General features: G+C 46.7%; 3 protein-coding genes across 3 annotated transcripts in view; 1 reads left to right on the top strand and 2 right to left on the bottom strand.

Annotated features, from left to right (window-relative positions):
* Nucleotides 1–14,345, top strand: mettl24 (methyltransferase like 24; the record flags this gene model as incomplete). The annotated part of the gene is given in 4 exon segments (XM_067242255.1): nt 1–99; nt 3,082–3,218; nt 6,301–6,526; nt 12,420–14,345. Coding segments are annotated over 4 exon segments (780 nt in total), but the record flags the coding sequence as incomplete, so codon positions are not given.
* The window catches only part of wasf1 (WASP family member 1), a 52,746-nt gene that overhangs the window by 12,775 nt on the left and 14,736 nt on the right, over nt 1–25,235 (bottom strand).
* On the bottom strand, nt 14,035–25,235 carry cdc40 (cell division cycle 40 homolog (S. cerevisiae)). The gene is made up of 15 exons (XM_067242254.1): nt 25,053–25,235; nt 24,469–24,555; nt 24,169–24,298; nt 23,949–24,035; nt 23,710–23,849; nt 23,404–23,500; nt 23,131–23,270; nt 21,979–22,053; nt 21,064–21,109; nt 19,269–19,370; nt 18,822–18,937; nt 18,274–18,407; nt 15,946–16,022; nt 14,909–15,053; nt 14,035–14,647 (listed from the first exon to the last, which is right to left on the bottom strand). The coding sequence occupies exons 1-15, from the start codon at nt 25,233–25,235 to the stop codon at nt 14,470–14,472; spliced, it is 1,737 nt and encodes a 578-aa protein (XP_067098355.1). The 3' UTR covers nt 14,035–14,469.

Raw genomic sequence — 25,235 nt, 5'->3', positions numbered from 1 at the left:
ACTACTCGGTGGCACATAGACCTGGAGCCGTGGGCTGGAGAGACACACTCTTTGGAGGACGAGGCTCGAAGATTCCTCAACTACATCACCACACCGCAAGTAAACAAAAGCTTCCTGTGAACATGTTACTATGTAGTATGCCAGGCACTAATTGTATGCTAACGCTAACAGGTGTCACTACATTGCCTCACTTGGCTTGCTCCATCTTGATCTTGGTTCCTTGGGATCCAGATTTGGAGATACTAATACTGTTGTGAGGGGTGAGTAGGAGGAGAACAAACTTGGCTCGATTATGCCAAATCTGATCATCAATGGTATATGAAGTACTGAATGAAGTCTTGAAATGTTTGGGTCATTTTGAAGTAAAGCTAATACATTCGAGGCAAACTATAACAGTTTAACAAACACTTCATCCAATTGGTCCTCTTCATAATCTGCTTATGGGTGGTGCATTTATTTAGTTTGGTAGTGCAGACATAACTGATTACTCTATCGATCCACCTGACAGATGCACCCTTGACTCATCTCAGTCTCAGCTCAAATCAATGAGGCGCCTCTGTTTGCCCATTCCCACCAGTGCAAATGAGAATGAATTGGCTGATAAGATGAGGCAAGGCTGGGGTTTATAAGAAGCATGCACTGTGTCTGTGCCCTGGAGAACACAAGTAAAGGCTAGAAATGAATGTTATGAGAGAGATTTCAGAATCAATGGCTTTGTTATTTCCCTGGTATAGCTTTGTTGAGTAAATACCACACTGAGATGGTGGCTATTTGTCAAATTAAAATGAACTTTAACACATCAGAACTTATCTTAACAGTTGTGGACTGCTTGGAGTTATTCTTTATCTCACAATGTATACATTGAGAGAGAGAGAGAGAGCGAGAGAGAGAGAGAGAGAGAGAGAGAGAGAGAGAGAGAGAGAGAGAGAGAGAGAGAGAGAGAGAGAGAGAGAGAGAAAGAGAGGAAAATAGTAATACATAGAGAGTGAGAGAGAGTGCGTGTGCGTATGTGTGTGTCATTTGGAGTCGTCCATCACATCCTCTGACAGGGGGAGAGTGGGTAACTGTGGTGAAAACAGCGTCTTCAGCAGTAATTCTGACTGGCGTTGCGTTTGGCAGGACACAACCTCATAGAGACATGCTCACTGGGACTGTCAGATCAATGGCAGTCAATGCAGCACACACAAACCACAGATATGTTATACACACACACACTTACATATTTGATTACACACTGGCTCACACACACACTCACACATACAAGTTTTACAACACTAACGCACTGCTTGGCTTACAACAATGGTTATGAAGAAAAGATGAAGAATAGTGTATGGCAGCACAGTAGACACCTCTCTGCCCAAGGTCCATCATTCATGATTGTCTATAAGAGGAATGAATGAATATCGTCTCTCTGGAGCTCATGCAGTCTTCAAGTTTGTGTCCAAACAGCATCATCGACCCATGACAAGTTTGCAACATCGACCTTGGTCTAAATCAGACCAAAGTAGCTGAAGTACAGGCTTTTATTTTGGCCTTACCAAGGCTCTCACTTCTGCAAGTCATTGGCTGAATCCTGGCCACCTTTGTGCAGAAGCACAACCGGGAAAGTGCAAACATAGGAGGTGGAAATTCAATTTCTCCTGATTTCTAAAGCACAGCAGTGTGGCTTGAGTGTTCTCTCACAAGATACGTCCCACAGTGGGATGGAAACACAATGGCACTTTAGCTATGCTTCTCTTTGGTTTCATCTGTTCACTGGTCATAGCCTTGTCTGATGGGTAGAAACAGCTCTCTTTAGAGGACTGCAAACACACGCACATTCCAAATCCTTAAAGACTTCACAATGTGAGAGAAGCCCCAGGGCTTCTAGAACCCCCACTGGGGAAACAAGTTGTTTACAGAATTCCCAGCCTGAGAAAGCCCAAGTGAAAACGAATATGAGCTATTTTCTATCTATACGGCCTTTCCATACATATTAATTACCGACATCAGATTCATGGGAACACCAATCACATCCTGCCTTGATCATTTAGTTATAGAAAATGTATCTCTCTCTCTCATCTCCCCCACCCTCTCTCTCTCTCTCTCCCCGGCTGACTTGTTCTGACGCTGGGTTGTTGACAGCTGAGGGCTTGTAGAGTGTTCACTCAGCTCCAGCTGCTTTGAATGATGAATGCAGCATGAGCTGCAGAACTAGCCTCACTCTGACTCATGTACCACACACACACACATAAAACGTACACTGCGGAACATGAGCACACACAGACGCCCCCACACATCCATACATAAAACCATGCAGTGCAGTACATAGGCACACACCACATCCCCATACACACGTCCCCTACCAGTGCACACATGCACCCCCAGATAACCAACCACATTCAGTATTCACACACACACATGATATCAAACATATATCAGCTAAGTCTGAGGAATCTGCAGTGCTGTTATAAAGGGATAAAATGATCTCCTTCTTGTCTATTCTGCTTCCTAGTGATCATGTGATCATTCTGAAGTCCTGGGAAGAGCTCAGCTACATAGCTGGGTCTAATTTAACATAGATGGAAAAGATGGAAAAAAAGATGTAGAAGTAGAGAAGTTGAATGGGGGTTGTTTACCGAGTGTGGATTACACCACAAGCTCACACTGTCATTCAGGAAATGACATCATAAATCACTTTACCTCTCTAGTCTTTCCTTGTCAAACTGAATCCTTGAATGTCAAATGAAAGGAGGAGATGAAGGTGCAGTTTTGCTGTGGGTGAAAGGTGAAGCCTTGTCAGAGGAGACATTTTAAGGGTGTGAGGGCTGGAGAAGGCGTTCGTTCATGTTTAATCCAATCTTTTATCCTCCACTGACACCCATGAGAGAGGACAGCCAGAGGCACAGGAGAGGAGTATGGAAAAACATGTTGAAATATGAATAAAATCCCTGGTTTGGATTTCAATGTGTGTGTGTTTGTGTGTGTGTTTGCATGTGACTTGTTTGAAATGAGCCCGTTCAACAATTGAGGATGTTTGTGGATGATGAAGATGATGATGGTGGGGATGATGAAGGCCACTGACCTGATGTCTCCCCGCAGGTGTCGTGTGTTCCCCCTGCCTCTGGGGGCGCTGTGTTGGAGACCAGCCAGGAGGGGCCCTGGGCTGTGTGTCTGGACAGCAAGTACAGCCTGGCTCACAAGATACACAGCAAACCCTGCAGGGTCTACTCTCTGGGGTCAGAACCGACACACACACACAAGCACAAACACACACACACATACAGACAGACAACTCCGGAATCAATATTATTTCCACCACAACACAAAATGGAAAAATGGAACACACACACATACACACAATCTCAAACAGCAACTCACTCAGATACACGTGGTACAAACACACACACACATGAGCACCCACATACAGGTCGAAGGGATTGGACCCTTTGAGTCCCTCTTCCTCTCTCTGTTGACCCTGGCTGGGCTGGGCAGACGTGGAGGGACCTGGTGTGGGAAGGCTAAAGAGGCTCAGCTGGAGGAGAGCAGCTTTTCATTTGAGCGATGAGAGACAGCACAGGTGTACTGGCATGAGGTCAGACGGCGCTGGGGGGCTGTGGATGGAGAGGGGGGGAGGGAAGGGGGAGGACAAAGGGGGGATTTGACATTTACATTTAATCATTTAGCAGACGCTCTTATCCAGAGCGACTTACAGTAAGTACAGGGGCATTCCCCCCGAGGCAAATAGGGTGAAGTGCCTTGCCCAAGGACACAACGTCATTGGCAGAGCCGGGGATCGAACCAGCAACCTTCTGATTACTAGCCCGCTTCCCTAACCGCTCAGCCACCTGACTCGCATATGAGTGAGGAGAGGAGGGAAGAAAGGGTAGGCGAGCAGGGAGGCAGGAGAGGAGAGGTGTAGGGAGGAAAGGGAAGTAGAAAAGGAGAGGGGGTAAGAAAGGGGAGAAGGAAGGAAAGGAAGGGAGGAAGGAAGGAAGGAGTGGTTTGGGATTACTCAGCTGCCAACCTATTTATGGTGGGGTCACAGTTCAAATGAAGTGGTCTGGAGTTTGGATCTGATTTCCTCTGGGTGAATGAATGGTGCTAACTCCCCAACACACACACACACACACATACACACACGCACACAGAGAAAGACAGACTGTAGCCCCTGAACAGGACTGGTGAATTATGCATGATACCTTCAGAATGTGCTTATCTGTGGCCAACAGCTGTAATGTTAGAGTTGAACCAAACACATGAGTCAGCAGAATTGGCTTCTCTCAATGGGGGCTGAAGACCTTTTTACCAGCTAGATATACTGAACCATATACAGTATATATTGTAATTTATACTGAATCATAGAGATCCTGTGGACTGTGGAGTTCAAGTAGGCTGCACCCCTACTTACTGTAATGCCATAACAAATAACCCAGATGAAAAGCTCCAATTCATAAATAAATTAGGAAAAAATCATAAAAAACGTCAGTAAATCATCTGGGACTGTAACATTTTATTTTTCAGAAAAGGTTCTGGATTCGTAAAAAAAAAATGATATACACACACACATGCACACAAACACACACACGTACACACACGCACACACTCAGTGGCAAGTGTATGGTCATGTTCACTAATCTGTGTCAGGTATTCCAGGTATCTCATCCTTTGGACGGCACCCCCTCCATCTTTAAATAATATCTCTGCCCCAAGCCCCAGTTTGTAGAGCGCACGCATGGCAAACTGGGTGCCTGGGTTTGAATGTGAGCATGTGTGCCTGTGTGTGTGTGTCTGCGTGTATGTGTGTGTGTGTGTGTGTACGTGTGCATATGTGTCCATGTGTGTGTAAGTGTGTGTGTGTGTACATGTGTGTGTGTGTTGGTCACGTCTCATTAACGCAGTGTTTAACGAGCTGTGAGCTCCCGTGCCCAGACAGGAAGAGCAGATGTTGTCTCACACATGACAGCCCACTCTCCCATTCTTTACCTCTCTCTCTCTACCTCACTCTGCTTCTCCTTTGTTCTACCTCTTCTCGCTCTCCTTCCCTCCCTCCGGCCCGCCCCCTGTTTCTCCCCTGGCCCTATAGACGAGAGAGAGAAGAGCAGAGCAGAGCAAAGAGGGTGTTGCATCAGTCACTAATCCTCGTCCCAGAGCAGCACTACGGAAGGGTTCCATCTTCCTCAGCCAGGAGTGGTAGATACAGGAAGGATAGAACAGGGGGAGACAAACAGTAAAGTTCCAAACATAGAGAAGGAGGCAGGAAGTAGGCTTTCCTTCAGATACCTTCCCACTCAGGAAGTGTGAAGCTTTGTGGGCTCAGGGCGCTGTTGACACAACAGTTCAGAAAGAGGACAGGGCTTTTCAGAGTATGTGTACCAGGATGGGGGCTCTCTTCCTCACACACACACACACACAAAGTCACACACATTCAGCCATCTCTTCCTACGAGACACAATATAAAACCTACAGAGCTCTCTTCTATTAGCCTCATAATCCAGTGCAACTCCACATGGCAATTACCCTGCCTTTGTCTCACTGAAGCACACAAACACACATACAGAAACACCCATACAGACATACTGTACACACAAATACAGGCACGCACACACATACACACACACACATAGCTCTGTGATGTAATCCCACCAAAGCTTAAGGCTGTGTAGTGTTGAAGCTGCAAAGCCCACCATGCAGTCTCCAGGTGTTCCCGTGATGCCATTAGCTCCTGTCTTAACTTGATCACTTAGAAAGGTGACAGAGATGTCTCCCCACATATCTCCCTGAATCACTCCCTCCTCTCCTGCTCAGCCTCACTGAAACACACCGAAGTCTATGGGGAGCTAGACTAGCTCATCTGTAAAACTGGAGCGAGACAGAGAGAGAGAGAGAGAGAGAGAGAGAGAGAGAGAGAGAGAGAGAGAGAGAGAGAGAGAGAGAGAGAGAGATTGTTCATACTCTGCAATTACCGTACAGCCATATAACAACTTAACCCAGGGGACCAGAAAGGACAGATGTGTTTCTCTGTGTAAAGAAAGAGAGAGAAGGGGAGAGAGAAAGTGGAAAGAAGGTATTTAAGTGAGAGATAAATCATTTTGAAGAAAATTGTTCACATTGTGAATCTTTTTTATCTGTTTAAATATTCACACATTTCCCTTCACAATAGCACCAGGCAAGACCATATTCATGCAAGCGGTTGATTCTATTCATACATAAGTGTGTTTGGGTTAGGAGAGAGAGAAAGACAGAGAAAAACATGTGCATTAGTATGTTTCATCCATCTATTCCTCTACCCAGCTAACCTCCTTTCTTCTCTCCATCTAGACTGGGTGTAGCGGAGCGTGTTCTGGAGCGTTCCCTGGGGGGGGCGGGGTGTGAGGTGCACTGCTTCGACCCGAGCCTGAGACAGCCCCACCTCCAGCAGGGAGACATGTGGCTCCACAAGCTCTCTGTGGACTGGCGTGACCCAAACCCAGCCATCTCCGCCCAGAGGCACCACGGCAACACCAAGAAGCTCGCCACCATCCTCAACGACTTTGGCCACAGACAGGTCAGAGGGCATTGGAAGTGGGGCCATTGTGGGATTGGGGAAATGTAGTTCACCATTTTACATTTACATTTTACATTTACATTTAGTCATTTAGCAGACGCTCTTATCCAGAGCGACTTACAGTAAGTACAGGGACATTCCCCCGAGGCAAGTAGGGTGAAGTGCCTTGCCCAAGGACACAACGTCAGTTGGCATGACCGGGAATCGAACTGGCAACCTTCGGATTACTAGCCCGATTCCCTCACCACTCAGCCACCTGACTCCTGATTTTAGTAGAAACAGGATTCCTAATTTGATACAATTATACAAATTATAAAGGGAAAAGAATGAAAAAAATGCTATCACTGATGAGAAAAACAAGTGTGGCTCAAAATATTAATACATAATTTTTGAGGCCCAAATGTATTATGCGCGCAAACATCAATAAGTTTCATCACTTATATGGCTTCATAAACAAATTATGAAAAGTAAACACATAATCAACACACCTACGCAGCCATCCAGCCATCCACACACACACTCATGAAAACTAACCAGCCAAGGAACAAGCAGCAGGACAATACAGAGAATTCTAGTGAGTAACTTTGCAGTACTACACAGTTACTCTGCAGTACTAGGAAGTTACCATGCAGTACTACACAGTTACTCTGCAGTACTACACAGTTACTCTGCAGTACTAGGAAGTTACCATGCAGTACTACACAGTTACTCTGCAGTACTACACAGTTACTCTGCAGTACTAGGAAGTTACCATGCAGTACTACACAGTTACTCTGCAGTACTACACAGTTACTCTGCAGTACTACACAGTTACTCTGCAGTACTAGACAGTTACTCTGCAGTACTACACAGTTACTCTGCAGTACTAGACAGTTACTCTGCAGTACTACACAGTTACTCTGCAGTACTAGACAGTTACTCTGCAGTACTAGACAGTCATTCCCTTCTTCTCGTCTATCTCCTCCTACTCGGTATCCTCCTCCTCCACCTTCGTCTTCTCATCTGTCATTCCTCTATCGTCTAACTCTATCGCTTCAGGCCAGAGAACTCACTTACGGTTCTGTGGGCTTCCTCCTGTAAACATTATCATGCTGAATATGAGCACACTGAAGCCCCTCAGGCCAGCTCATATGGTTCAGCTTAGATTAATGATATACAGTACACACACACACACACACACATATACACACTCAGGTAGAAACCTGCACACACGCAGAGGAGTGTTTGCACACAAACGAACACGCCCAAAAAACAGATTTGTGTGGAGCAGGACGATAGCTACTTCCCCACAGAGGTGGAGCTGGTCCAGGAAGAGAGAGAGAGAGAGAGAGAGAGAGAGAGAGAGAGAGAGAGAGAGAGAGAGAGAGAGAGAGAGAGAGAGAGAGAGAGAGAGAGAGAGAGAGAGAGAGAGAGAGAGAGAGAGAGCAGCTTCTAGCTCTGAGCCAGGAGAGGGGAAGTCTGAGAGGATGTGAGGGTCAGGCTCAGCCCAGGCTGGTGATGTGTCAGAGGGAGTGCCCAGCTGCTGCCACTCCAATGTCCTCAGGAGGAGACGTGGTATTCAGACACTGCTGCAAGATACGTTTAAGAGGGGATAGAGAAGACAAGCTGAGAACAAGCGCTACCACACAGCCTTTAGTTTAATTAATTCACATTTTTCATCCTGGCCTCCATACAGAATATCAATCTGCCTCCACAGTAATAATCTGACTTCATTTATTTTAGCTGCTCCTTGAGTTATTACACCCCAGGCTTTTTTACGACCTGTTTCGGCAGCAGTTACCTCAGCCTAATTCATTACTTCTATCCTTCTCCTTTTCTGCATCAGCAAATGAGTGCAAATTTAAATAAAGGATTTTGAGCAGAAAGCCCACAAGCTTCACATTGGTGTTTAGCATTGGCCTGGCCATGCTTGGAGGCATCAGCCTCTGATTCCTCGGGAGCCAGGAACAAAGTTTCCACTCTTTACAAATGAGTTTGAGGGAAAGGTGTGTGTGTGGGAGTGTGTGTGTCTGTGCTGGTGTGTTTACGTATGCTCGTGCACCTGTATGCGTGTGGTTGTGTGTCTGTATATGTGTGTGTGTGTCTGTATGTATATAATTGCGTGCACCTGTATTCATGCATCAGTAAGGAGAGGTCCTATCTCTGTACCTGCTTGAAATGCAGACCAACTCATACATCCCATAATGAGCTTTTAAGGGGGTACACTTTTCACTCTCTTTTCTTCTGCTTTTGTGAAAAGAGAAGCAGTGAGATCGGATGAGAAGCTTCTAAAGGTTGAAATATGCATGTGTTTGTATTCCTCGTGGGTGATTATACCGTTTATGAATGAGTCACACTTCACGGGTCACAGTCCAAGCTTGTCTCCATGGTGACCGAACCTCAGCACCAGACCTGCCTGTCTTTTAGAGACTAACAGTGATTTTTTACGGCAACAGAAATAAATGACAGTTACAAACACACGGACGAACAAGCACATGCCGTACCCCCCCCCACCCCCACCCCCACCCCCACCCTTCCCCCCCAGACACACACACACACACAGAGCAGCATGACGTCAATTGGTAAAAACACCCTGTCTCCCTCTCTGATCTCCAACATTATGAACCTGGTCCCAGAGTCCTTCCCAGGCTGGTTGAGGGCCTGACCTCGGTGACTCCCCTCTCCAGGGCAGCTGTTTGAGGGTCTGTGCCCAGCCTCTCCCTGGGGAAGGCTAAGCCTCTCTTTCTGCTGATCTCACTGTGTAATTAAATTATTCTCATTACAGAGCATGTCTCTCGAGTTTCTGCTAATTAAAAAACACTAAAGACTTAATCACCTGCTTGATGGAATCACGCATCCAGAAATTACATTTCTCTAGTCCTGGAAGGGTGAGTGCTGTGTCAAAGTCTCTGTAAACAAATTCAATTATGTTTGTGAGGGTGGTTTTGAGAGCAGGTTTGGAACCTAACACCCATTGCTCTTGAAAACAGCTGGTCTACTGAGAACATATTAAGCTCCAAGTCCATGTCAAGTAATGTTCTTCTGCAATATGTTGTAAAACATTTCAAGTTCAAAGTTCAAGATTTAGACATTAAAAAAGCAATTTTTGTGAAGTTATTTAACTTGTGGTGTAACTCTCATCAAAGGGATCTTCAAATTAAGTCATAAAAACCGGCAGTCCAAATGGTTTTGGACCTCCTCTATAAAAAGTGGCTCAATGGAGATAATTACCTTTGCAGTTTTGATCAAACTTGACTCATGGAGTGGAGACAGAAGCCATTAACTACTGTGTAGGCCCCTGCTATGTAGGATGGTTGCAGGGCTTGCGTAATTGGCACAGGCTAACTTACTGAGAATTCATCAGCTTAGTAAAAATAGTCGCTCTCTCTGCAAGGTTATCCCTCCTTTGGACATCACAGAACATTGGTTACTCTGAGGTATTTCATTCATAAGACATGAATTTTGGAGATGGTATGTGAATAAAGTGCAAAAGCAGATTTCTCTAAGATAACTGCTGGAGTTGTGGCCTACAGAGGTTGTTCTGACAGGATTCTGAACATTTCCTTTCTCTGTTCTGTCCCTTAATTTCAAAGGTAGAACTGGCTGCTTTCTCCCAGATAACTTCAATGCCTTAGAGAGTTGAACAGATCTGGGTCCAGTGTTAAGTTCCCAAAAGGTAATGAGTACAAAAAAGTCAACCTTTTTTGGGGCTTGCTACTTCAACATGTCACATCACTTTATACTGGTGCAGTTTAACAAGTTTTGCATTGTCCCCTATGACACTATTATCTCAAAAAGTAGCCCCCTTTACACTATGCAGAAGGTTGCATTCTAGCCTACATACTGCCCAAATGCTACTGGAAGTAGGACGTCATCCTATCCTTTTCAGTGTGCTGTATCGGACGTACTATTTTATGTCACATTCTAAAGTCTTATGTCTATTTTGGTATTGTTCAACAATATCTTTAGGAAGAGTGAGAGAGTGAGGGATTCATTTTTTTAAATGTAAATAAATCCATTTGAACATATGGTGTGCCTGAATTGCAATCATCCTCTCTTGCGGAACACGAGTTATTCTGACTTTGATTTTGACCTTGGGGGAAGGCAGAGTAGGGCACCGCCTCGAATTAGGCACAAAATAGCATCTCTCTCTACCCCATCATATACCTCAGCGGACCATCATTCAGGCCAGCCGAGCACACGCACACACGACACAAATCCACCACTTGACCTACTTCCATGTATCCCTGCTCGAGCAGCCTTGGCCTTGTCTCTGCTCCTCTATATCCATCCCCCTTCCTCCTCCAGGCGCTGGTCATTTAGTGGGAAATAGAAACACTAACGCTGCAGTACATTCTGGGAAGTCCGGGGAGCCACAGTACCATATGGAGAAGCTAAAGGCAGACTGGCACCTTGCCAAGGTCCACATCGGCCCTGTCGAGGAAGTGTAGATAAGCTGGTGGTGGTACAGGTTTAAGGACAGAGAGGGAGACTCTGGTTTACATGGGTTGACAGTGTGACGACACTGGATGCATACTTCAGTACACTGCCTGTGGATTGCCTTCTGGCCCGTTCATGTTTATATTGTAATGAGAACTTTAAATACACATGGAAAGAAGTTAACGCACAAAACACACAACATATACCCACAAACATACATACACACTCACTCACAGTGATACACACACAAGTACACAGGCAGACAGCACACAAATCATCTCCAGTACGACATGTCAGTCCAATTAAGAAACATCTCTGCCCTGAGGAATATCCCCATAGAGATACAGAAAATACAGAGCACTTCATCTAGACTGCAGCTGAGGGAATAGATGCTTTTATGAAAGCTCAATCGTTGAAGTAGTCTAATGAGGAAAGGGATTTTCTGAGCACAAAAGATATAAAACGTGAAATGTTAAGGCCCTTTGGTTACCAGAAGAAGGAAAGGGCTGGGGGGGGGGTTGCACTGAGAGCCAGCAAATGTCTCAAGCTTGGTAAGATGTTTAGTAGAGGTCTTTGTTTTGATTGAGTTTGTATCACTTGCTAAATGTACCAGTACAGATCTGTATTATGGTTTGGGAAGATAGCAGTAGTTCTAGCTAAATTAATGCTGCAAGAATCTTGCTTTGATTGCTCTGCTGGATGATTACTTTCACCAATCGTCAGGATCCGCCAGTGGCAGTGGGAGGAGCGACTTGGCAGTCTGCTGAGATGGAGGTTGAAGGATGGGTTTTTGAAAATGATTCAGCCCTATGGAATGCCAGACTGAAAATAATGTGTGAACCAAAACTGCTAATGAGTTTCTTAACACTCTTAGAGGTCAAACAGTCAACATTCCTACCCAGTTTAAGTAGTTGCTCCAGGCCTGAGGCTCCAGATGAGCAGAGGGGAGTTTAGGTTAAGTGTATTATGACTCCGGGACATTTGTCTCCAAAAGATCCTTCTTTTGGGGCATCATTAACGTTCATGTTGAATCGTTTATTCATCCCCTCGTCCTCCCCAGGACCTTTCTATACTTTCTCTATCCGCCCTTTCATCTCCAACCCTGTGTAGTATAATGTTTTTGCCTCTGCTTCAGTTATTTCCATCAGCTCAGTCCCTTCTGCATCCTCTCCTCCTCTATCATCTCCTCTCCATCTCTTCTCCTCCTCTCTCACCTCTCCTCTTCCATCATTGCCTGTAATAGTTAATGTTGTAACCCCATCTTGACTCCTCATCTTTTATCAGTCTACTGCATCTCTTATTGCTGATAAATGACTCCCTCCCTTCTCAACATCCTCTCCTTTTCTTCCCTCCTTCTTCCTCTCCCTCTGTCCAAGCACGATGTGATGATGCAGACACAGAAACAACAGAGCGGAACATTTTGGCAAATCAGGTCACATGTCATTCCTGATAACTGTCTTTTCCGCCGTTCTAGCTGGATGTTCTCAAAGCAGACATGGAGAGTGCTGAATGGAAGATTCTGGAGAATCTGATTCTGGAAGGGGTCCTCGACTCTGTGGGCCAACTCCTTCTGGAGCTCCACCTCCACTGGGCAGGGTTTGAGGTGGGTGGAGATGACCCCTCTGTGGTCCGTTACTGGTTCAGCCTGCTGAAGGAGCTGGAGCGCGCTCACTTCCGCCTCTTCCGCTCCTACAGCGACCCAGCCAAACCCCGTCTCTTCCTGCACAAGAATGTTCTGAATGCCAGCAGTGCCTACACGCTGGGCTGGGTGAACACACAGTGGAGGCACTAACCGGAATGGACAGGCCTTCGGGCCAAAGCAGAAGCTGCTCAGAATAATGATGCATGCTGGGAAATGTAGTTTGGGTTTTGATGGACGATACAGGTTGTCCATTCCTTAGGCTTTCCTTGTGAAACGTGGAACGTGGCTTGCCAATGTCTCGGGTTTCAGGCTTCTACAGTTGAGTCACGTGAACACTACACTCCTTTCAAGCTCTATATGAAAACACTGATGAGTCACCCCTCGTTGACCCCTCCCACGTGTCTGAAATGATCTCGACCATGTTGAGGGGAAGGTGTAATTGGACCAGAGAGGCAGAGCATCAAAGCGATTGCGTGTTGGCTAGGGTAAGGGGAGGGTGGGGTGTGGGCGTCAAACCACAGTCCCCCCTGTCATCAAGTCCTTATCTTGAGCTGGCCTGGAACCCACCAGTCCTGACCACCTCCTCCTTCACTACCTTCCTACGGGATACTCCACCGCAGAGGAAATGCAGCAGGTCGATCATATTGCCGAAGCCAAAAGCCACATTGGTCAGGGACACGTTGCTGGCCAATCACCTCTGATGAATGACCATGGGGTGGGTGACAGTCCCAGTTGTAAGGATGGTCCCAACAAAGAACATGTCATGTTTATTTTGTATTAAAATCTGTTTTGCAGAAAAAAGGTTTAAAATACGGAGGATATTTTATTTAAATGTTACAGATGTCGGGAAAGAGTACATTACCAATTCTCTTTTCCTACATAATAGTGCCGTTTGTGCATGTTTGTAGACTGAACAGCAATTATAATAAAAAACTATTTTGGCAACAAGGGTTCTTGATACTAACAATTGTAATTGTAACAGAATGTCAACGCAGCCACACATTAGTTCTGTAATGAGGATTCCTGTTGTTCTCTGTCCTTTCTGAGTCATTCCCTTCCCCCGGTCCCTCCCTCCTCTTGCCTCCCTTTCCCTCAAGCCCCTTATTTAACTCTCCTGTGTGCTCTGCAGCTTTCAAACAGCTTTATCACCACATGTATTACAAAATGTGATATGAAGTCTCGATTTTGAGAATAGATTAAACGTGATAACTCTTAATTACTTTTTCCCAAAAAAATATTGTTGAAATTATGAAAGCTGTGAGAGACTTGGGGCTAAAATGACTCAAGTCAGCTTACTTTCAGAAAGGGTTTAAGAGTTTTAAAAAGAAGAGAATTAGCACTGTTATAAAAATGAAAATCCAAATAAACTGGCTGGTAAATCGGCTCTTCAATGACAAGCAACTAAATTGGCTTGACAACAGAAGATTAACAAATTAATTTACAGGCAAAATGTACGAAATGTTTAATTTTCACAAAGGGACTGTTTTTTTTCTCCAAAAATAAAGAAATATTTAATCTAGGATTAAAAAGTCTGTGAGGAAGGGGACATTGATTAAAACAAAACAAAAAAGCAAGATAAAATCACATCCTTACAAATATACTTTTGCTGTGTCTTTCATCTCAGTCTACATATACACCACTTCCCCTCCTCTTGAGACAGATAAACATGACTACAACAGGACTGGATACCAGCCCACGGCCAGCAATTATAGAAAACACAGGACAGAAACCCTGTCTCCCAGGGGAGACCCCCCCCCCCCCCCCCCCAAAAAAAAATACAAAATAAACTTTCTCTCAATTTCCCAGAGTAGGGCCCCTGTGCCTCTGCCTTCCAGGCCCACAGGTAGGGTGTAACCCCCTCCAGGTTAGGAGCCGCTAGGGTCTAGTCCCAGAGTTTGATCTGGCCATCCCAACCGCAGGTGATGACCTTGGAGGTCTCGTGGGGGTGCCAGAGTGCGCTGATGCACACCTTGTCATGGGCCTTGATGCGGTGGTACAGCTTAGTGGTCTTCCAATCCCAGATGTTAAGCTTCCCGTCAGCATCCCCAGACACCACGTAACTACAGAGGGAGAGAGACAGAGAGAGAGAGACACAGGGAGAGAGACAGAGAGAGTGAGGGGGAAGGGGTGTAAGAGAAGATCTAGAGGTTAGGCTTCCATCTAAAATCATTCCTTTTCCATTTCACCCGAGTCTCACCTCACAGGATAGAGTGGGTGTTGCCATGGTTACTAAGAGAAACTGTTGGCCCCTGTAGCTAGGGTTCAGTAATAACACACAGGGTGTGTGCAAATGTGAGGAAGAGGGGCACGCAGACACACACCTCATGTCTGGAGAGAAGTCCACCTGACAGGCATAGCCCGCCACCATGTGACCCTTGAAGATCTTCTTCTTGTTCAGACGGAAGCGGTTCTGGGCTCCGAAGATCAGGATCTGGTTGTCCATGGACTGGCAGGCCAGCCACTTACCTGAGCGAGGTAAGGAAAGTTCATACATCAGTCAGAACTACATACACGGTTACCACACCTTCCGACCTGGGCACTTCCATGAGTTCTCAGTGATTTCCACTTGAACTCTTAACTTAGTTTGTTTAACACTTAAACAAGCAATGGATTTCAGTTTAAACTACAACTCTATTTGGGCTTTGTGTGTGGACCACCTAAGAAGCATTCTGAGAGGAGGGAGGAGGTAGAGAACTGGAGAACATGACGGAACGTTTGATCAGTGAACGCTCACTTGATCTCTCTCCACCGTGGTCTCTTGGTCCTACAGACAGTCCTCTGCTCTCTCTAGACTAGAGCAAACCGACTCTGCAGTATTTCACACATCACTGCACTTAAAAAGAAACATGAGGGAAATTGCTGTTGTGTGTGTGTTTCCCGGGGTGTGTAAGTGTGTGTTTATCTCCTTCTTTCCATGGCCCTCAGTGACCGCTCTCCTTGTGAAAGCACATAAAAGATCCCATTATCCCTAAATACCAAGCACACTAGGTGTAGCAGGATGAAGACAGCAGGGACAATCTCCCCCAGGCTGCTGACACCTTCTCCCCTTTGTTCATAAAGAAAGAGAAAATAAAGCGACAGAAAGAGAGAACAGCCTGGGTGGGAAAGTCATTTGGTAAAGCAAAAAAAAAAACAACAAAAAAAACAAGATAAGATATTCTCTCTGAGGACAGACAGTCCGTAAACACAACCAGTCAAAGTGAAACAAGAATGGGTGGAGGAGGAGGAAGGCTAGACGAAGGGGGAGAGAGTTGGATTGGAGGAAAGAAGGGAGTTGGATTGGAGAAAAGGAAGACTTTAAAAGCTAATGCGATATGTAGGTCCATTAGTGCATGTCTGACCACAGCTGACCACTCACCATTAGGAGACAGAGTCACAGCTGGCATGGAGTGCATGCTAGGTTCCGCGATGTACTTGAAATCCACAGGAATGTCCCTGTGAAACACACACACACACACACACACACACACACACACACACGGTTAGTGTGCAGCAGTGAGCCCCTCTTACCCTACTACTCTAATAAAAGCTGGGGGGGATGTTGTCTTAACACCCTGCCAACATCTTTAACCCCCCCAAACAAATCGACCCCTTCTGTGTGTGTGTGTGTGTGTACGCAGACAGGAGGACAGAAGGGAGGTTCACCAACAGTTTGCATGACAGAGAGAGTCTGTGTGTTTGAGTGAGTGTGTGTGTGTAGTTGGGTTGTGTCTCTGTGGCAGTGTGTGACACATGAATATGCTGGTCCCCTCTCTCCTCCTCCCTGACGCAGCAGGAGGCTCAGGCTGGCCTGAGACTGGACTGGGGCCATCCTCCTCTGCCTCCTCTGTAAACACCATCCCTGCACATAACCAAACATGGGCTTCGGAGGACAAGAGATCGAGAGAGAGAAAGAAGCCCCTAGCGGGCCCCCTGACCCAGCCGGCATTCACAGGGAGAGCCGAGCCAAGCTCCCTGAACACAAGACAAACACATGGAGCCTCCGTGGATCACAGCTCCACAAATAACTGGTCTGGAGGCAGGAAAAGACAGAGCTGGAGAGAGGGGAGAGGGAGGGGGGGAGAGAAGGAGAACGAGGAGGCCAGAAATAGAACAGAAGGACAGAGAGTTGATCTCAGGGAGGAAGGGAAGGCTTCATGCTGTGATAGTCTGCCCAGGGTTTGACCCGGGCCAAACCCAGTCTATGACCCAGGCCTGATTCAGCACAACGCATCCTTGTAAGAAAAAAAAGGGTCTCAGGTCTTACCGGACTTAAACTGAAGAAATAATAGATAATTATTAATTTACAACCTTTTCTGATTCAGGGTGAGAAGGCCGTGGCTTACCAGTAGGGTTGGCCTTAGCATCCATCCTTCAAAAAGAGTTCAAAGATACTCCCCACTCTCTTTTCTCACCCTTTCTTTCAACCCTCTGTCGCCTCCAACCTTTAGCTCATCTGCATGCCCCTGGCATCTCTGTGCTCCTCCCTGCTACCTGTGCTGATCTCCCTGCTACCTGTGCTGATCTCTCCTTCCTGTCTGCTTTATTGATGGCTTAATGATGGAGACCTGCTGCCCTGTGCTGTCCTGGCTCATTGTGCTTCAGATTGATCGTGAGCCGCTCCCAACAACGCATCCCTGGCATGCGTTTAATACTATGACTATCTGCTTCCTCATCATTTCCCACTATTCTCTTCTTACCACCTTCTTCACCTTTCCATCATCCCCCATCTCCCTCCCCCCTCTTAACCTCTCCTTCACCCCATTACTCTCTCCACCCTCCTCTTCATCAGGGTGCCAGCGATATGTGACTCCTTGTGCATTTCAGCCTAATTCTGCTGAGCAGGGTGGCTCAGCTCCCCCTAATCCTGCCATCTGAGCTCTCTGGGGGGGGGGGGAACCAGCCAGGTGGCATAGAGAGAGGGAGGGAGGGAGGGAGGGAGGGAGGGAGGGAGGGAGGGAGGGAGGGAGGGAGGGAGGGAGGGAGGGAGGGAGGGAGGGAGAGGAGGAGGGTGTACAGAGCGAGACAGTGAGTGGGGGGTTGATAGAGAGAGGAGAGGGGGGGGTTGACAGAGTGAGAGGAGGAGTACAGAGAGAGAACCAGAGGGGGAGGGGGTATATCTTTACCAGGATGTCAGCTACTCGAGGTAAAAAGAGAAGAGGAGACAGTGTGTGAAACCAACACCCGATAATTTTCCTTAAAATATTTAACAGCTAAAACGGCACAAACACTGGCATTTGTTGTTGCCATGGAAACCATAGCTGGGTTGATTGGCGGCTCGGAAAAATGGTCTTCAGCAAAACAATATCCCGGCTGGAACTGGCTTGAGTTAAATATATAATGAAGATAATGAACACAATTATATTAAAAATGAACTAGGATATTGAAAGCGAGGAAATTTCAATAGCGAGTCTGATCGTTTCATATGCTGACTCCAGGGCTATACTAAACACATTCTCATTTGTGGACCATGGCAGTACCAGTATTATTCATACAGAACCTTCCTGGCAAAAAGGTGAGAATATGTAAATGAGGCATCACATGGAGTGATGCAGTGAAACAGAGCTGTTTGGTAGCACAGCTGGGTGACCTTTGACCCTGATAAGGTCAGCTGAACAGTTCTTATCGACAACAACGTTTTTAAGCATGCGATCAACTTGTCTTTTCATATGATTTCTACAAACAACCACTGCCCCCCCCCACTCACCACTCCCAGACGCGGAGGGACTTGTCGTCAGACGTGCTGACAAAGCGCCGGTTCTCGTCCACGAAAGTGATGGTGTTGACCGCACCCAAGTGACGGTCGTACTCCTGGACCACATCACCCGTCCTGACGTCCCACTGGGGGGAGAAGAATAAAAATTAATTTAAAAAACTCACTAAACAATTCATACAGATTAATTAGAAATATGTAAATAGCTGTGGACTGATATAGTAATGTAGAAGATGTGCTTATTTAATGTCGGTGTACAGGTTTGAATTGCTTTTCATGGCAGTCTCTCTCTCTCTCTCTCTTTGTCTTCCCTTCCTCACCACATTGCACATGATTAATGACCCCCTCCCCTGCCCCCCTCTCTCTCCCACACACACACAATACTCTCCTGAATCATCTGGAAGGTGTGTGTGTGTGTGTACAAATGTGTAGAATATGGGTGAAGTATGAATGTTTCTGCCATCAACCACCAGCCCCTGGTCTCCCATCCTGGGTGAATGTGCATGTGCAGCGTGATTATCCCTCTCTGCAGTGGCCATTACCTGAACGATCTTCTTATCTGACATGCCAGCCACAAACAGGTTCTGCTTATCCTCGTCGGGGTTGAACTTGACGCAGTAGGGTACCTTCCTGTTGGTGAACTTGGAGATGCACTGGCCTGGGGGAGAGGACAGCCTCAGCTTCACTTCTCCAGTCCAAACTACATACACATGCCATTATCTAACGCCATTATGAATTCTTTATGAGAGTGAATCTCGAGGAGTTGGCCACTAATGACGGTTTTCCCCATTTCCTTCATGAATGTTAGATGATAGTCAGACAAGGAGCAGTCCTCAGACTCCCTACTGAAGGAGTTGGCTTTGGAGATGTTGTGTAAACAGTGGACTTGGATCAGTCTCTATACTGCCCTCTGCTGGAGAGGCAGACTCTTACACACAACCACACAAGTCGTCCTGTCCCCCCCCCTCCCCCCCACCTCGTCAACTGACCTGTCTCGGAGTCCCACAGTTTGAGGTAGCGATCGTAGGCCGCGCTCATGAACTGGGTGCCCGTGTTATTGAAGCAGATATCTCGTACCGCTTTGCTGTGGCCTGGAGACACAAAAACACACACACAAAAACACACTTTACAAAACATTTCCCTTGCCATGTTACCAAGTCTCCAGTGGTATTTGGTATTTATGGCCTCTGATATTTAATTCATGTGTGTCTCCTCACAGCAGGTTAAAATCCAAAAGAAACACAAGAGGAGAGGCAGTGTTCTCGCTCCACCATCCCTCTCCTCCCCACTCTCCCTCATCTCATCTTTCTTTCCTTCCAGCCCTCTCCTCCGTCTAAGTGGTACCTGCCACTTCTGGGCTTTGTCCAATCAGAAACCTTTCCCTGTTCAAACTGCCTTTTTATCAGGGCCACACCGTTGCCGCGGTGACAACAGAACCCACAGAGGCTGGTCACAGGCTCATTATCTCCCGCTGGTCACTTGGCTCAATACAGCTCAGTTACACAACACCACACTCTTTCTCTCACACACACACACACACACACACACACACACACACACACACACACACACACACACACACACACACACACACACACACACACACACACACACACACACACACACACACACACACACACACACACACACACACACACACACACACACACACACACACACACACACACACACACACACACACACACACACACACACACACACACACACACACACACACACACACACACACACACACACACACACACACACACACACACACACACACACACACACACACACACACAATCACACAGAGCTTGACAAAACCATTCAAGCACTCAGACTGATTTTTGCCCTGTATAACCAGCAGGTCATCCGGCTCTGAACCTCTGAGCATTGGTTTATAATCTCAGGGCTGTATCACATCATTAGAACATGTTCATTATCTCAGGCTGTGTTCTTCATTATAAAGCATTCTAGTGGTCCCTGCCAGACAAGACAAGGACACAGAAAATAGAGTTTCGATTTGCAATCAAAGACAAAGGGAAAAAAGGGACCCTTTTCTTCAATCAATAGGAAGGAGGGAGAGAAATATAGAGACCGGGAGAGAGGAGTTAAAGGAGTAAACAAAGAGGGTGATAATACTGCTGATTGTGTTGAGCACAGGGAGAAACACACACACACACACACACACGTCTCAGTCCCCCTCCTGAAACACTGCCCAACACACACACACACACACACACACGTCTCAGTCCCCCTCCTGAAACACTGCCCAGCTCCCCTAGACAACCTCCCTCCTTCCTATTCACTCCATTGCTCCATTGCTTCTATCAAAATCTGCCTTTTCTCCCATCTCTCCCCGTCCTCTTCAACTCCGGTCTGTCTATCTACCGGTCCTTCCCATCTCCTCCCTCCATTCCTCCATTCCTCCCAGGCCTGTTCAATTATACATGCAGTGTTCAGAGGTCTGACAGGCAGAACCACAGCTCTGCTCTGACAGTCTGGCCCAGCCCAGAGCCTCTGCTGGGGGGCTGACCAGGGAGAAGACTGACCAGGGAGAAGACTGACCAGGGGCAGCTCACAAACCTATCTGTGCACTCAGATAACTGTGTATCGGCATCCACTCAGCATGAACATCCTGTCAGAAACCTGGCCATGTTTGGTTTTTCTCCTGACATCACTGCACGATATGTCATGACCGTGCTGTCATCCACGAGGAACAATCCATTCTGAGACTGAAAAGAAACTGTCGGGGGAAGAGACCTAAGATGCTATACTTACCAATGAATGTCCTTACGCACCGTCTCTCGTTGTACACCTCCCACAACTGGAAACAGAAGAAGCGACAGATTAAAAGGGATTCCAAGGACTCCGTGTCCTCGGATCATGTTCCACGGTCACACGATCAGCGTGTCTGATCTCTCTCCTTCCCTCTCCTCCCGTCTCTCCTCTCCCTCCTTCCCTCCTCCTCTTCTCTCCCTCCCTCCTTCCCTCTCCTCTCCCTCCTCTTATTCTCTCCCTCCTTCCCTCTCTTCTCTCCTTTCCCTCCTTCCATCTCATCTCTCCTCTCCCTCCTTCCCTCTCCTCTCCCTCCTTCTCTCTTCTCTCCTCTCCCTCCTTCCTTCTCTTTTCTCCTCTCCTCCCTCCTTCCTGCTCTTCTCTCCCTCCTTCCCTCTCCTCTCCTCTCCCTCCTCCCGTCTCTCCTCTCCCTCCTTCCCTCTCTTCAGTGACTGGGATAATGCAGGTGATCAGGGAAGGTCTTTGCCTAAACAAACGGGTGTCTTATTTCAAACCAGGGGCTCGTCCTGGCTTAGAGCCTGCCTCATCCCAGCTTGTCCCTTGCTAATCCCAACCTCATGCCTGCCCGGCCCCAGCCAGCAGGGGTCTGGGTATAGCCCTGACACACAGCCTGAGGCAGAACTGGGTCTAATGAGTACAACTACAGCCTGGCTTCCACAAGCCATGGAGAGAGACAGGAACACCGCACATGGGGTGGTTGTCCTTCACATTAAAATGAGGGATCCTTTCGTTTGAAAAACAACGGGATAGACGAGAAGCTGGGGGCAGGGGAACGAGAGGAGTGGAGGGGATTGGAGAGGGCAGGAGATAAGAGGACAAAAGCAGAGACTGGGATTTTAATGAGCATCACAGTGAGGACTGAATAGCATGGGGTCAAGGTGGAGAAGGGAACCTTACCTTAATCTTACAGTCCATAGAGGAGGACAGCAACAGATGACCAGACATGGGAAACAGACGGATAGCACTGACACCCTGCAAGGAGAGAAACAGAGGAAGAGGGGTGGAGCATTGAAAGCATTGTTTAACAGGATCAGCCCCACTTAGAGTGTGTAATATGGATGCGTGAATATGTGTGCCCAAGAACGACAGAAGACCAGTTCTGAGGCAATACTCTGTGAATGCTAATGTTGTCCTAGGCAGGCAGACGCTACACTCCCATGTCTTACTGCACACTTAATTATGCATACTTTCTGTTCAGACCCATTCCTCAAATCACCCTCTCCCTTCCTCTCTCTCCCCATCTCTCTGAGAGCTACACACTTTCCCTATCAAGCTATGCATCCTTCTCCTCCATCCATCACACCCCAAACCAAACGTCTGCTAAATCCATTAGTATTCCAGCCTACGGGTTTTCAATTAGAACCATGGGGCAGTGTTCCTGGGTGAGTAGATGAAAGCCATGCTCATTTCAGCCCTGACTGATTCTCTTCCCTGTAGGAAGGGAGGGGAAGCAGACAGTCCACAAATGATCATCTGCATGATATTGTTCTGTCTTCATATCCCTGTCTACCTTCAACTCCAACTCTCTCGCTCCCTCCTCCCTCTACCTCCATCTCTCAATCTCCCCACCAATCTCACTCCATCATCACGTCTGCCTCTTTCTTTCTACTCATTTTGCTTTTCTGTCAGTGAACAACAGAATAGGCTTGTCTGTGATGAGTCTGTTCTGAATAAAGGTCAGGTGTTGAATGGAAGAAGAGCTCAGATTAAAGTATCCCAGACTTGTGGTAATGCAAATTGCATAACCAATCCAACAGATAGATCTTACATTTACATTTAGCAGACGCTCTTATCCAGAGCGACTTACAGTAAGTACAGGGCAACCGAGGCAAGTGGGGTGAAGTGCCTTGCCCAGGGACTCAACGTCATTTGTCACGGCCGGGAATCGAACCAGCAACCTTCTGATTGGTAGCCCGATTCCCTAACCGCTCAGTCATCTGACCCCAGATCTTTACCACACGCCGTCAGAAAAACCTGTGTGTTTCTAATTGCATCCTCTCTCGTGCTCACACACACATTAACAAACGTAAATACACCCAAACGACTCACCTTGGTATGCCCAGACCAGACATGGATCTGTTTCTTGGGCAGGTAACATTTGTCTGGTATGTCTGTGGTCCGCAGGTTGATGCCCACATCCTGGGGGATGTGAAGGTAGGACCTACCCTGGTAGTCGTACATGTCTTTGACTAGGGAGGGAAATACAAACATGGAGTCAATCAAACCTGTAAATATGTGTATGTCTTCAATGCAGGAATCGTTGGATTGGAAGCTGACTCATCCAATCACGTGACTGTTCTTTAGCTGAGAGACATGCGTTACCATGGAGAACGGTCTTCTCCTCCGCTGGAGCCTCGTCCTCATTCCTCCCCTTTTTCTGGCGCTTGGCAGTGATCTCATCCAGCTCCTTCTGCTCCTCCTGTCAACCAACCAGAAGCCAAGACAAACAACACCAGAGATCAGAGAACATTTCTCAGTGCGATAGAAAACCAGGTCCCACTAATGGCTCTTCAGAATGTCATTTAATGACTAACTTAATACGTTTTTTGTTGTTGTATGCATCAAAGTCTTTTTAAGTAAGTTAAACCTGTGACAGGCAAACGGAGGCTTCCTACAGACCGAGCTTACCTCACTAGGTTTAGCTCCGTCCTTCTCATCCGCATACTTCGCCCACGGCCCCAGGAAGTTGTCCATGTCCTCGGCTTCACCCCCTTTCACCTTCTTCCTTTTGTCAGGCTTCTTCGGCCCAACCTCAAAAACAGTTAGACCTAGAGGAAGAACACAATGAAATATTGCAGCGCTTTCTGTTCCTTTTCTTATTTACACCAATAAAAATTTTACACACAATCATGAATTAGCCCGCTCACCTTTCTTCTTTTCTGCTTCGTCCACTGCCCCTATGTAGCTGTTGGAGGAAACCTGACTGGTGTCCACTGAGGGATCCAGAGCATAGCCTGCAAGCCGAGACTTCGTTAGTAACCAGCTCTATCACATTGGCATTTAACCTAAACATTACATTAAAACATGTCTTTACCTGACCTCTGTCAGTGCAAAGATCTGTTTCTGAGTTACACAGCATGAACTCACCGAAGGTGGAGAACGTCCTCCGTTGCTGCTCGAACATGAAGTCGTTGACGTGAGCAGGTTCTGCGTAGCCAGAAAGCATGTTCCTCGGGGCGGACATCTGCTGGGATCTATATGGGTTGGATGGGCCAAACTAGTGGTTGAGGAGTGGGCGAGGAATGAGAGAAAGATAGATCTGATCAGAGCATATTAGATTACAAGCATTCATCTCTAGCTGATGAAATGAGGCTGGATTTATGAAGCACATAGGGGTGATGCTATTCAGCAGTGGTAACCATTTGAAAGAATTGAATCGAATCTTACCTCTGGTGCAAACATGGTTTCATAAGTAGGGTTGTAAGTGACCTCTTTGAGGGAGGGGTCGAGGTGTGTACCCGTCTCAACTGCCTCCTGTTGTGGACACAAAAATGACACCGTTAGCTCTAGCTTATCTTGACTTTGTTGTCACTCACGAATTATATCCGAAACTATTTCAAATGAAAGTTACCTTACCAATTAAACGTAAAACGTTGTAATGTTGCTTAATGGGACATTGTAACATGTTTTGCTTTTCCCGCCGTCTCAGCTACACGATACTATTTAACCTATACTGGCCAGCTAGCTTTTTAGCTAGGTAGCTACTAGCAGTAGCACATCAGAACGTTATCCAACTACTATACTAACGTTGGCTATCATTTCCAGTTACGTAACGTGATATTGAAATAAAAACATTTTAATACAGATGCTACACAAAAAAACAAAGTAGACATGCAGGTGGAGGAGGTATTCGCAGCAAGACAGTTTACTTGAAGCATGCACGATCCGGTAGATAGCTAACAAATTAGCTAGCTACTAGTACTAGTAGCTAACTAGCATCGAAATGATGTGTGCGAATGCACCAGTCTTACCTTCACCGCAACCTCCGGAGCAGCATTAAGGACAGCCAAAGACATGGTTGTGTTTGATTTTAACGGCAGAAGATGTGCCACAGCGTCAGGATCAACATTTTGGGGACTGGCATTAGATTCTGACTCATTTTCCGAATCTGAATCGCTCCTGTACGAAACGAGGGATCCTACGGCGGCAGACAT

Source organism: Osmerus mordax, chromosome 8 (assembly GCF_038355195.1).
Source record: "Osmerus mordax isolate fOsmMor3 chromosome 8, fOsmMor3.pri, whole genome shotgun sequence".
NCBI classification, from domain to species: Eukaryota; Metazoa; Chordata; class Actinopteri; order Osmeriformes; family Osmeridae; genus Osmerus; species Osmerus mordax.
This window is presented reverse-complemented; position numbering and strand designations above follow the sequence as displayed.

Bases quoted from the DNA above. Each gene is read 5' to 3' on its own strand.
- cdc40 (XM_067242254.1), bottom strand. From the start codon at position 25,235: ATGTCTGCCGCCGTAGGATCCCTCGTTTCGTACAGGAGCGATTCAGAT. The intron at 24,036-24,168 runs GTGAGTTCATGC...CTCGGCTTGCAG, and splicing joins GAGGACGTTCTCCACCTTCG to GCTATGCTCTGGATCCCTCA. The intron at 23,271-23,403 runs GTAACGCATGTC...TTCCCTCCCTAG, and splicing joins GGAGAAGACCGTTCTCCATG to TCAAAGACATGTACGACTAC.